Genomic DNA, 14821 nt, shown 5'->3' on the forward strand with positions numbered 1-14821 from the left:
AATTGTTGCATCCGCTATTCCTCCATCCCCCCCCCCCCCCCGCATTTCCTCAAGAGGGTGTGCATTTTTTCTGTTCAATTCAAGGACTCATATTGCATAACCGGATCTTGTCTTTCATTGGCTAGAATTCGAAATGCATTAGTAGGTCAACTGTATTTAAACCTTTCACTTCGGAGATATTTCACTGACTGAAGACACAACTTTGACTTAACAAAATGCAGACGATTGTTAGATTGGTGGTCCTGGCTCTAGCAGCTGTCATTCAAGTCTCTCTTGCTCAAGATGAATATTTCGTTGGTAAATAGAAACACAGTTATTTCAGAAAAAAACAAAAAACCTGTGCATATTAGTTAAACAAATATTTCAAAACGAAGATAGTGCTTTTTATGTCGATAGCGGAATTGAAAGAAATATATTTTTTAAATTATTATTATTTTGTTTTTTTAAACTTACTCGTAAGTCCGTTTCATAATTGTAATCCATTATTGTATTATTACGTCAGAAACTCTATAGTGAGATTCACAGCAAGGGTAATATTATTTTATGAACCTTTAAAGATATATATATTCCCATTTCAGACCATGTGGTCTATAGGGCACCTGATGTAAAGGTCATCTGTTTCTGTGGCCTTCGGTAAATGAGGGTGTGATGTGGCCAGCACATCGACCAACGCCTCTGAATCAACCCAGTTCAAAGGGGTACCTGACTTTAGTTGAGGAAAAAAAGGTGTTGTGCTGGCCACATGACACCATCGTAAACCGTTGGCCACGGAAACAGATGACATTTAACATCATCTGCCCTATAGATCGCAAGGTCTGATTGATTTAGATAACTGAAAACTGACTAAGTAGTATTACATGACAAAATGTTTAATCAGCTTGATATCTTTCAAAACAAAATGGTACCTACGAATTTCAGGAGACTTCAGAGAGCCGCCCGCTCAAGAGGGAGAGATCATTTATGCCAACTCCGAAGAGATCGAAGAGGCTTTCAACAAATCACTCACCAACAACAAGAAAAACAATGCGCGTGCTCTAGGAGACGACGAAGTGAGTGATCATGTCTGTAGTTGAGTGCATGTTTAATGGTAGGTGTAGCAGGAGGAGGAGGAAGAGAGAGAGGGGGGGGAGGAGATATCGTGTGTATTATTACTCTATGTGTAAGCCACTGAAATCCGTTTCATAATTGTAATCCATTATTGTATTTATTACGTCAGAAACTCTGTAATGAGACTCACGGCAAGGGTAATATTATTTTATAAACCATTAAAAATATATATGTTCCCATTTCAGACCATGTGGTCTATAGGGCAGATGATGTTAAGGTCATGGGTTTCTTTGGACAACGGTTAACGAGGGTGTCATGTGGCCAGCACAACGACCAACCACCATAACTTTCCCCAACTAAAGTCAGGTACCTATAAGACTAGGGTGGACTCGAGGGCGCCTAAAAAAATTCCGAAATTCAAAATCCCTGTAATCATCGAGATTCGAACCCAGTACCCCAGATCAAGCGCTTGACCAGTCAGCCACCGCGCCCCCATATAAGATAAAATCACATTAAAACAGTAGATAAACATGTCAATGAAGATAGATGCTGCAAGCTCTAAGCAACTCCGCAAGACGAAGTGTATCCTTGCTAGTGACTGATCTAGCTTCTGCTGCTGGTATTAGCTTGTTAACTCTTTCTCTCCTAAATGACTATACTAACGTTGATTTGACCCCTTAAATTAAATAAAATTTTGGTTTTATAAACTTTAATTGGTGTTATATATAAAAAAAGCATGCATTCTTCTATAATTATATACCTAATATAACTGTTCCTGATTACATACCAAAAAGATATTGAAGTTTAATCATAACAGGGTAGAAAATAGCAAAATGAATAATTCCATCGGAACGTGGAAAATAATTACGGAGAGAAAGAGTTCAATGTAAAATTCATAATGTCACCAATCAGTCTGGACCTGGCAACAGAGATTCTAGAAATCTCGTATTCCAGTCATAAGTTCCACTTTGAGACCCACTCACATTTCCTATTTTCTCCTAGCTGTTTCTGTTCAGTATTTTACTTCTTGATCTATGAATGAAGTTTCTCGTCCCATAGATCAAGAAACTCAGCGAGCAGCTCAGCGCTGTGGACTTTGAGACTGATGTCGACGACTTACTTGAGGGTATCGACGTCAAGCTGGAGACTGCTGAAGAGCTCGCGCGTAGTACCGACATCAGTGAAGCGAACAATTACCTGAGGGCTTACGCCCAGTCCAACTGGGTTGTTTATAAGTAAGTTATACATAAGTTATAAATACGATTTAGTTTCAAAATATAATTTATAAATAATATACTTAATTTACAGGTATCGAAATTAGTTTGATTCCCAGTTGACATAGGCTTCCTCTGAAACAGAGGATGAAATTAATAAATCTTCGGACTCAAAGTAATAGTTATTGTCACCTTACTCTACGTTAAATGACAATGATATTTATTTAGAGTTTTAGCCTAACGGTTGTAGGGTTTATAAAGCTCCCTGGTCCAATCTTATTTTTTCCCGCTCACCAGGGATGAAAGGGTATTCCAAGAAACACAAATTATGCTCGGGTGAAATACAAATTTCTGACCTCCACGGTCCACCGGTATTCAAACGTTTTCTAAGAAAATGGAAATTGTAACAAAATAGCGCGAGGTTTGTAAGAAATTTAAAATGAACCTTATGAGATATAAATATTACAAATAGACAATTCTTATGTTCATGTGTATTGAATGTGATTTCTGTTATTTTGGTTTGTTTGACTTGTAGCTATCCAAACAAGAAAGAGTACTTAAAGAATCCACTTGTTAAACTTTCACTTTGTTTATTGACAGATGCAGGGATGATCGTCATAGTCCGTTGTTTACTCTAAATACCCTAGTGCTACTAGAGCGTGGAATGGGTTGCCTGAGTCAGCCAGGAAAACCAATGACTTGGCAGAGTTTAAGTCACTGGTTAACATGCATGACAAGATTGACCTCGTAACACGCGTAGGGTGTAATCATCTTCGTTTTGAAGAAAAGTCTGTATTTTATAAGATAATAATACAACAATACAATGTTTCCTCTACTAAAGCCAAGCGCCGCCTTTCTATTTTAGGTATTCCATTTATAAAAGATCATCCTTCTGTGTGTCACGAGACAATTTCTTCCTTCGCTAACTAAAGTGTGCAATCTTACATTTAAATGGCTCTATCCTCTAGCCTTTAACACACGAACTCTCATTTCGCACTAGGTGGATTGAGATGTCAAGTAGCGGTCAAGTCTTAATACATTTTTAATAAAGTGGAGAAAAAAAGGTATATTCCTTTTATTGTTTTGAAAATATACCAGACAGTTAGATTCTATCTGACTTGCTATTGTTCTGAACCCAACAGGTGCTGCCCAAGAAAACAGAACTACCAATGTGGGGTCAACACCCAACTCTTGCCACCTCAGCGGCACTGGCTCTACGGCTGGTGCTACCCTCTGAGGAAAATCTTCATTAGAACATGCAACTGTGTGTAAGTTGCTCTTTGCTCGTTTGTTGTGGTTTTTATATGTCGTGAAACATGCGAAATAGTTATTAAAATAATGCTTATGTAAGGGAAAGAACGGCACATTGACATCCATATATCTCAATACTGTACTTTTTAATTACATTTTCCATGACAAACAAAATTTATTAAATACCACTAAATAATTAATTGGTTGCGTAATTTTTAAACTTATTCATGTTTTGTTAGAGACAACGAATAATTGTGCAAAGTTTCAACTTGATTCAAGAAAGGCAAGGGGTAGAAACAACGTGTACAAAATGTGTACCAGACAGACAGAAAGACAGACGGAGTGAGTTGATATAAGCTTTGTAAAAAAAAAAAGATTTCATAGCTGAATGATCTAGCTATTTGGGTAAGGTCGACATTATAGTGCTCTATCCTAGGCTGACATTATAGTGCTCTATCCTAGGCTGACATTATAGTGCTCTATCCTAGGCTGACATTATAGTGCTCTATCCTAGGCTGACATTATAGTGCTCTATCCTAGGCTGACATTAAAGTGCTCTATCCTAGGCTGACATTATAGTGCTCTATCCTAGGCTGACATTATAGTGCTCTATCCTAGGCTGACATTGAAAGTTCTAATGACTCTTGAGTATTACATAACGTGACAATACATGTGTGATTTGTCATTTAAAGCGCATAGAAATAAATTTGTATTTGCTCTTTTTTTACCTCCCCGGAAATGAAGTCAATGTGCAAATACAAAATAAGGACTAGAAAGATACGAATAAAACTATATTAAGACATGTCTGATAAGTCTCGGACCTTCCTTCTAAAATTAACATTATAGCGTCCTTACCGATTATTAAGTCCTTGCCGAGACCTGTGACAAGGGATGGAATCGGGCAATGTTCGAAATCGGGACCTAACCAGTGACATATAGCAGAACATCTAGATATGTGCTCGAGAAACGTAAAGGCTGGCTACTCCCCATAGTTAGCGCTGTTCTCGGCCACTTATAGTGAGTGGACCCAGGACAGGGGACGGTGCGCTGAGTACGCGGTACGGTCCGATTTCTATGCCCAGTCAGTCATTATGGCCACTACCGCTGGGAGCCCTCAGACAGGACAGGGGTGAAGAGCCCCATGTCCAGGCCTGGTTGTTGGATAAAAGCCTTTCTAACAATCATCGGGATACTGGGCTTTTTTGAAGGTGAAGGCTACTTTATGAAATCAATAATAAATGTACAGCATTAAAAAATTTAATACCAAAGAAAGAAAATAATTAATAATAAACAACCAATGAAAAAAAAATTTGACTAACGATAAAAAAATAAACATTTATAGTACTAAATAATTTTTTTTTTAAATTCAAATTAGAACAAAAAAATGAACAAATCCAGAGTTATATACCTTAGGTTTATACTCATGTACAACACGCTTTCATGAGCGACATTTGTTCTATTTGTACCTTTCATTGCAATTTATTGACATCTAAAATAGTTTTCACATTATGTCTCTATTTTATTCTTTATTATTTTATTCTAACATCTATAGTATTTTATACTATAGACTTAATAGATCAAAAGATGATATGTGGAGCGGTCTAACAGCTCAAGATGGAGTACGGATCGTGCTCTTCTATGTTTGTTACATTACCGGATCCTGTTGAACAAAATAATAGTATTATTCATCAACAAAATAAAGTCGAATCTGGATTCACATCTGGTTTTGGTTCCTAATAACAGTCTGATCCGATTAACCAGATTCGATTGTATAATAGAATTCGTCTCGATACTTTAGGACTCGATCTGAATAAGCGGGTGGTCCGATTAACCGGATACGAATGTCTTTATATTGAACTTCCTAAGCCTCATGCTATTCTCTTCCCCATGTCCTGTTTCAGACAATGCTCAAGGTTGTGTCCTTACTGCATCCAAGAAGGTCGGTGCCGACCTCGTTTCTCTCCGGTGTCCTACGTCGCCGTTTGCTGGAAGAAGTTCTGGCCCATCCTCGTGCACCTCCAAACGGTGATCCCAACCAGCTGTTACTGCGACGCCCCTGCTTGTTAGCTTGATGACGTCATCCACTGGGACTGATACAATTTTTGTTTTCATTTAAATATAGTCTTTGATTCAGATAAATATATAGTCTTTTAGTTTTGTTTACTTATGTGTTATAATTAATCCTAAGTGTACACTAAGCAGCACTTACGCTTTCTTATTGTTTGAAATACTGTGGGTTTTATACAAGGAATAAAGTTTTCTGCTATTTCCAATCAATGTTCTCTTTGAATTTTTAACATTCCTTTGTTGTTTTTAATTTTCTATGGCCCATGACTTAGAAGTCAGAAGATTTAATCATTTTGTATGCATATGACCAACGACCAGTTCTATGTTACGTCTGAGTACATATCAAAGATTCCTTTTTTGATACCTGCGATAACTGCAGCCGTAGTATAAACACATTAATATATGTGTACATATCGACACCAACAGTTGAGAGAAAGAAGTACTGGATAGATCCACATTGAAAGCAAGTCTAGAGGAAGGGTCCTGGATTGCAGATGGTGGACGCACCAATACAATGGAAAAAGGATGAAAATGCTGAAGAGGCTGGTGATTTTTCTTGGGTTTTAAATTCTTTCCAACGTTAGATTGTGAACGCCGAACCAGAAACCTGTTACCTTTATGCGAGGAAATACTTAGTCATCATTAATCAAATATCAATACTGTAGAGAAACGCTTTGGCTTAGTGAAACAGTCATAGAAACACTGTTTCGACTAGAGGTAAGCAGCTTTGAATGATCATCTACTACAGGATGGAGCAGCAATAAGAAACCAGGAACTGTAACTTTAAAATATGTTAGCAATGATCAGACAATATCAGACCTACGCAGACACATAGGGTTCGTACCACGCGCTATTACACACAAGACATAATCAGAAAGAATGGCATTCCACTGAAGTCTGGGAGTTTGAGTACAAGCTGTTTTATGCGAATTGTTATGCTCTATGTTTTTTTATTTCCTTTGAATAAAACCTGTCCTCGTTGAGTCGCCTTGCTTAGGTTTATTACAGTATAGAAGTAGTTTATAGAGCGTCGAAACTGTCAAGTCTCCCGGGAGTTAAAATATACATATCATTTACTAAAGATCATACAATCATACAAGCCATTGTCTATGCGCTTACAATTTTTATGGGCAATAGAAGAAAATTAAACAAAAGATGTAATAAACGTAGGCTTAAGTCAGTCTAAACTTATATGACTACAAAAAAAAATTGGTTAACCTTATCGTTTAGTCTAAAGTGGAATGTCGGGTGCCGAGGGCAAAAAGAGAACTTTAACAGAGCACCCGGACCACACCACTGACAGGTGTAACATAGCAAATAGGACTACGTAGAGAATACCATGTACTTGCAATGTAGTGACCTAGTTTAGTTTAGAGATTCTGTTAGTTTTGTAAATAAATATAGCGATGCATTGTTTTCAGCGACAGCAACAGAAGTGACGTAGTCAGACAGACGAATGACAGTTTCAGAAGTGACGTAGTCAGACAGACGAATGACAGTAACAGTAGTGACGTAGTCAGACAGACTATTGACAGTAACAGTAGTGACGTAGTCAGACAGACGATTGACAGTAACAGTAGTGACGTAGTCAGACAGACGAATGACAGTAACAGTAGTGACGTAGTCAGACAGACGAATGACAGTAACAGTAGTGACGTAGTCAGACAGACGAATGACCGTAACAGTAGTGACGTAGTCAGACAGATGAATGACAGTAACAGTAGTGACGTAGTCAGACAGACGAATGACAGTAACAGTAGTGACGTAGTTAGACAGACGATTGACAATAACAGTAGTGACGTAGTCTGACAGACGAATGACAATAACAGTAGTGACGTAGTCAGACAGACGAATGACAGTAACAGTAGTGACGTAGTCAGACAGACAAATGACGCTGCAGAATACGGGTAGGTACGTGACAGGACAAGAATATGGCTAGGGATTGTAGAAGGGGCAGACTGGCTATATGGGCTTTCGGGCAAATGCCCGGTGGGCCGGTACCCAAATGGGCCGGTAGGGTCACCTAAAAGGCCTCATGTATGTCACTATAGAATGTATTAAATTGTTAAAGGTTATATAATATTTGTGTGTGTGTGAAAGTTACCCTCTGAGCGTCGTGTTTTAAATAAAATCTATTACAGACTCGACCGTGTAATGCTAACTTAATTTAACACGTTTTCCAAAGTAATGTAATAGTTTACATCCGTAGACAGTGCTACTAGTAGGCTTCATCCTTTTAGGGCCCACACTTTTAGCAATCGAAAAGCAACATAAGGCTAACTATATTTCTTAATAAGATGAAGAGCCCATTGTATGCATGCTTTCAGTTATCGATACTTTATCAAACTTAACAGAAAGATTTCAAGGACAGGTGGACCTAGAATTGGATGCCCATCATATGATTTAGATCTACAATTTGTGGGCCGAATTGTAACATCCAGATTATTAGTTTACACGTAGTTGGGTTAATAGATAAACTATAACTGGTTAATAGAAAGAGAAGTTGAATAAGAGCAATGTACAACAATCGTAATCTCTAACCAAAATGTAATAGTTTTAGACCAGAATGGCATGTTATCCACTCTATTTTAATGTTAGCGGCCTCCAAAAGGGCTTGTGCTGTCCGTCTGTCCTACTTAGATGTCAAAACAAACAGCGCTACTGAAAATTTGATTGCACCAACTCCCTCTTTAAATACAGTTTAGGCGCGACTGCTAACTTCAACTTTTTTCAAAATGAACTCTTATAAATTTAAAATAAAATATACAAATATACAAACTATATTTTTCTGCATGCACATACATCATTTTAAAAATAAGTCACGTTGTGGTGTCTCGCACTAGTGCGCACAACTTTGGATAAGAGCACGCGGTTTATATCCGTGTGAATAAATAAATAAATAATGATTTTCTGAATCGCTTCGCCTGTTTCTGAATTTTTTTGACTGTTTGTGAATTACTTCGTCTTTTTGAGACTTTCTTTGTCTTTTCATTCATTAATTCGTCTGTTTATGGATTACTCTATCTGTTTCTGAATTCCTTCGACTAGAGCTTTAGGGTCAAACTGTGTAAACAATTTTAGACTGGTTGAAGAAACAAGGTCACACCATACCTCATCTAACACACACACACACACACATAAACACTCAAATGAATACAAACATATATACATGTCACATGCATACGTTTACACTGTTAGACACCTTATTTATATAGGTTAGTTATTTTAGTTATTTAGCGACGCACCATAGTAGACGCATATTGAACGGGACTAGTGACGTTTGGGATATGTTGGGTTAGAGACCGGAAAATCAGTTAGCGATAGAACACTCCAGGGTAACGACGTGTTTAGTGACAGAGACTTCTACTGTGGCCTTTTATCAGAATAAATCCATGTGAATTTGTTCATCAGTGTTGACTACATCTCTTCACTTGTTAAAAAACAGGTGTTGTATTATTCTATATGCATTGTTGTCTAACTACACGGAATACACCCGAACAATTACACCCAAACGATTGCTGAGTAATTGGTTGACTTCAAGGCAGCCTGAATAAGCAACATCACAGTGGCGACCCCGAACCTCGAAGCCGGACCCCTGATGAAGCTGAGCATCGAACCGGACCTCGAAGCAGAACGTTTACTCAGGTGAGGGTCGTGCACTCGAAGATATAAGATTTCATCGGAGTACGGCTGAACACAGCATCATCGCAGAGTGACTTTGTTCTAGATCTACATGTTCTTGATCGCACGTTCAACGAGCCGTTAACTCAGGGTGACCTTCGTCAGGACCGTAATCATCGCAACGTCTGGTCTACTTAACCAGTATATTATCAAAGCCTGATCTTCATATGCTGAATCGACCTACAACCAGAGAAACCGTTCATTCATAACGGGTGAGAGATCGTTAGTGAACCTGTTGGACATATTTTTTCTTCGTCGTAGGAGCCACGTCGAGTATCAAGTTTTACCTCGTCAGTTTCGAGAAGGACAGTTTGCCCGCTGTCAGAAGTATTGTGAGTACTACAAGTTTAGTAGCTAACTAAATCGCTCTGTCGTCTTACCCTTGGAGCAGTCTTGTGGAGCAGTTTGCTCATTGAACCGGTTGCTTACCACTTTTATAACGGTCACTGTGTTTAACCTTTGGAAGGTTAGTGAAGTAATCTTTATCAGTACTGAACATTGATATATCTAGTATTCGTCGGTCTAGACCATATCTAGACTTGTTAGCAGTGAAGTTGTGGAAACAGCTACATCCACTTAATTTTGTTGAAAAACCGTTAATCGTCTAACGGAACGTCGTCGGAGGTGACCTTGGTTTCACCTAGTCTACATTGGACAGTTTGGTCTAGTGAAGCAGAGTACAACAGCAAACTTCGTCGTACTACCAGAGTAGCAGCAGAAGCAGTGAACTATTTTAGAGAACCGTTATTCGTCAGCCCAGATCAAGTCATCGTCAAGAAAGCCGTTATTCGTCAGCCCAGATCAAGTCATCGTCAAGAAAGCCGTTATTCGTCAGCCCAGATCAAGTCATCGTCAAGAAATTCGTTATTCGTCAGTCGTCCAGATCAAGTTGCCGTCAAGAGACTGTTATTTGTCAGTAGTCATCTACACAAGTCAAGTCATCGCCAGAAGAACCGTTAACCTATTCGTCAGTAACTGTGTACACAAAGTCGTCGGAACTACACATACGGTCATCAACAGTCGTCAAAGAAACTGGAACATTTTGCTGTGGCATATCAGGACATCTGTGGCATTACGTGGGATACTGGTAGCACCGGAGAACAGAGTCAGAACTGGAAGAGAGGCAGTGGAATTTGTTGTGATCTAGCATATTCGGGAGTCCGAACAAAGGGATCTTTCTTATCAAAAGCTAAGTGCCATTTTTCTTATTAGTATATGTTTAGATTGCCCTTAGAAATAGATTTTGTCTAAATTTGGTATGTTAGCCTGAGTAAATTCAGGTGGTGCTGAAGCCTTAAACCCGTTCGGGGTAAAGACATAATTTAGATGAAAAGCTATATTATACGTTTAGAGTTGTAATTTGTTTTGTTTGTGTAAACGTCATATCCGTTGTTGCCTGGTTACTTCGTGACGTCATCATTGTGTGCCATATTGTCATATCCCAACCCATAGCGATAGTCTCATTTTAATTATTTCATTTGTTTATATTATTTTAAATTATTTATTTGTATTAATTTAATTAGATCTGTATTTTTTTTTCACTTAATGATAGAAAGTGTGGGTAGGATTCTTTCATTGTGAATCAGACTAAAATAATTTTTAGTTTGAGCGGTTAAAATCAAATATGATTTTGCCATGAGAATAATGCCGAAACTGGCTATGTAGTCAAACACTATCGTCTGGCTAAATTTAGATCTGCAAATTGTTGTACATCTCTTTGGTACAATTAAATCATCTAGACTCTAATTTGAAATATTATTAATTGAAAAATGAATGAAGGTAGTACATTCTAGATATATATATCTTGTTGAAGATATATTTGACATTGTATAAACATATCTGTTTTATATGGTTAAATAGAACCATAAGTTCTGGATTGGATCTAAGAAATCTATTTTATCTACTCTAGATCTAGACTCTAGACAGTCTTTGAATTTACTCTAAACACTTCACTGTGACTTCAGTCATACCAGATTTTAAAATTGATCATAGTTATTCATACTAGATCTAAAAGTCATAGTGCTCTTGATAACTATAGATCTAAATAGTATTATTATACATACTATAATATACTAGATTTAAATTTGTGTGTAATACTGGACCTAATATACAGATTTGAATATAACCATAATAACTCAGACTAGATTTATACATTTACTAAATCTATAGATAGAGACATAACATTTAAAAATTTGTATAAAAGTGTGGAAAAACCTAAATATAAAATAAGTTTAAAGTATAGCCATAACCAATATAGGCTAAGTAAAAATATATATAAAATATAAAATATAATGGCTACATCATCATATGTGGACCTTAAGGAGGTTAAGGAAACAGCTATGCAGGATGGAAAGGCCATGGAGTTAAAAGGAAAGGACTTAGCAGCTTATGTACAGCAAGTTGTGAAGGAGGAAACGGAACGTCAAAGACAAGAGATAGAAAGACAAGAAGAACGTCAAAGACAAGAGATAGAGAGACAAGATAGGATCAGAAAGGAAGAATATGAGAAGCAAAAAGAGGACCGAGAACATGAAGCTAAAATGGAGAAGATGAGATTGGATGCAGCACAAGCCAGAGCCCAAACTGAACAAGGAAATAACACAAATAACTCAAATAATTATACCAGTCAAAGAGACAACCCTAATTCACAAACATGGCTAAAGAGAAAAATACAAAGTTTTGATGAACAGAAGGATGACATTGGTGATTTCCTGAAAAGATATGAGGCAAAAATGTCTACATTTAATATGCCTGAAGAAGAATGGTCTGAAATACTGATAGACTTTGTTCATGGTCAAGCTCTAACAATATGCCAAAATCATGACCATCATATTGATGATAGCTATCAGGTTTTAAAAAGAGAGTTATTGAATGCCTATGGTCATAATGCTACAACTTTTAGAAAGAAATACTTTGACAATATACCATCATTAGGAATAGAACCCCAAACTACCATTAATATGGAAAAGGATTTTTTCAATAAGTGGGTAAAATTAGAAAAAGTGACAAACTCTTATGAAGGATTAAAAAATTTTATTCTAGTGGACAACTTTGTAAATAAATGTGATCCTCAATTACAATCTTTTATTAGAGAAAGAAACCCAAAAACTATAGATGAAATAACAGAAATAATGAGAGTATACAAAAATGCCTATCCAAATAAACCATTTTCTGATAGGGATAAGAGCAAAGTAGATTTAATAGGATACACAAAAGAAAATGTTGATAGAAGTAGAAATAGAAACAGATCAAGTAGTGGAAATAGAAAATATAGTGAAATAACCTGTTTTAAATGTCAAGGAAAAGGTCATATAGCAGCCAACTGTAGAAGAGGGAATAGTAGGTCTGGAAGTAGAAATAGATACAATGAACAAAATAACAGTAGATATAGGAGTAGAGATAGGAATGACAGGGGAAATTATAGAAATAGGAGTTACAGTAGGGAATACAAAAATAAAGGTACAGATAGGATATATTTCATGGAAGGAAATAGGAACAATTTTGCAGTGTACCCAGGGTTTGTAGATAGAATTCCGGTGGAATTAATCAGGGATTCAGGTTGTAACACTTTGGCAGTAAAAACTAAATTTGTCAAACCTCATTGGTATAAAGGGTTTACTAAGAAAGTAGAATTAGCAGATGGCACCGTAAGGGAATTTAAAGCTATAAGGGTGTACATTGAAACTCCATTTTTCACTGGTTATTGTGATGGCATTGCAATACCAGAAATGAGATATGATATGTTAGTAGGAAACATAAAAGGAGTTAAAGAATGTTCAAGAAAAGAATTAGAAGACTGGCAAAACAAATACAAAAACATAAGACAAAATCATGAAAACATAGAAACACAAAATATAACAAGTATGGTAATAACAAGATCGATGGATAAACAAGATGAGAAACAGGAAAATACAATAAATGTAATTAGTAATGATAAAGAAAAAGAAACCAGTAATGTAATACAAATAGAAAATACAGATGTTAAGGAAAAAGAGATAGAAAATGAAACACAAAATAGTCTTGAAACACAAATATCTCAAAGTGAAAAAGAAACAACACCCACATTTGCATTAGAACAAATGAATGATAATATTATTGGGAAAATTTATTCAAGAATATCAGATAAAAACAATAATAACCCAATGGAGAAATTTTGTATAGAGAATAAAATATTATTTAGACAAACAAGTAATGATAACAAGAAAATAAAACAACTTGTCTTACCACAGAAATATTGGAAAGATGTTTTAATCATGACACATGATAATAATTTAGCAGCACATAGGGGAGTAAAGAAATGTTATAGGAATTTGTCAAAACAAGTATTTTGGCCCAAAATGAAAGCAACAATCAACAAATACATAAACTCATGTGACATATGTCAAAAGAGATCTAACAAAAGTCTAGTGAATAAAGCACCTATTCAAGAAATGGATGAACCTACAGCACCATTTCAGAAAGTATCTATTGATTTAATAGGTCCTTTAATTCAAACTGAAAATAATAACAAATACATTCTAACAGTAATAGACATGTTTAGTAGATACCCAGAGGCAATCCCATTATCAAATACAAGTGCAGAGAATATCATTAATGCCATAACTCAAAAAGTAATTACAAGACATGGTATACCTAAAATTGAAGTGACATTGAAGTGAAATAATTTTGTAAATAAACTATGATTATATTGAGTATGTAATATATATTAATATATTGACACCATTTATATGTTATGGTAAAGGGAGATAAGTAAATTTGATGTTAAGCATTTAAAAGTAAGTATGGATATTTTTTTTTTGTGTGAATCATTTCATATATCATTGACGAAAGTTAGTTCTATGGAAAATGGTGAGTATAAAAGAAAAATGGACAAAAGCGTATAAAAGGGTGGTAAGAAAAAATGTATTGAATGTGTAAATAAAGTCTATAATTGTTTTTTGAAATATTGTATTTTATCAGATTACTGCCAGTGAAGAACACTTGTGACGTGTGACGTGCCCATAAGATGCCACATTTTCTTTTATGATGAACTGTGTACTAATGAAGATGATTCTGGAATGTTATGAACATTGACATTGAATATGAGGAACTGTCAAGTCCAGATGAAGATGTCAAGATGAAGATGTCAAGATTTTATGTTTGTTGTCTTCCCCTTAAATTGAAAATGCCCTTGTAAGACTTGACAGTAGTGGAAAAATATTGACATATTTTTTTTTCAAGGGGGGGAGGAATCTGTTAGACACCTTATTTATATAGGTTAGTTATTTTAGTTATTTAGCGACGCACCATAGTAGACGCATATTGAACGGGACTAGTGACGTTTGGGATATGTTGGGTTAGAGACCGGAAAATCAGTTAGCGATAGAACACTCCAGGGTAACGACGTGTTTAGTGACAGAGACTTCTACTGTGGCCTTTTATCAGAATAAATCCATGTGAATTTGTTCATCAGTGTTGACTACATCTCTTCACTTGTTAAAAAACAGGTGTTGTATTATTCTATATGCATTGTTGTCTAACTACACGGAATACACCCGAACAATTACACCCAAACGATTGCT

General features: G+C 36.2%; 1 protein-coding gene and 1 long non-coding RNA gene across 2 annotated transcripts; both read left to right on the forward strand.

Annotated features, from left to right (window-relative positions):
• Positions 1-144: 144 nt before the first annotated feature.
• Positions 145-5785, forward strand: LOC106055744 (uncharacterized). The gene is made up of 5 exons (XM_013212166.2): positions 145-297; positions 919-1049; positions 2107-2282; positions 3404-3529; positions 5414-5785. Exons 1-5 carry the CDS (start codon positions 216-218, stop codon positions 5577-5579), a joined length of 681 nt encoding a protein of 226 aa, XP_013067620.2. The 5' UTR covers positions 145-215; the 3' UTR covers positions 5580-5785.
• A 2991-nt stretch (positions 5786-8776) lies between these two features.
• LOC129923164 (uncharacterized) lies at positions 8777-14457 on the forward strand. Its single transcript, XR_008775101.1, has 2 exons — positions 8777-11039; positions 14220-14457. It is a non-coding gene; the product is annotated as an uncharacterized LOC129923164 (long non-coding RNA).
• Positions 14458-14821: the final 364 nt, after the last annotated feature.

This window comes from Biomphalaria glabrata, chromosome 15 (genome assembly GCF_947242115.1).
Source record: "Biomphalaria glabrata chromosome 15, xgBioGlab47.1, whole genome shotgun sequence".
NCBI classification, from domain to species: domain Eukaryota; kingdom Metazoa; phylum Mollusca; class Gastropoda; family Planorbidae; genus Biomphalaria; species Biomphalaria glabrata.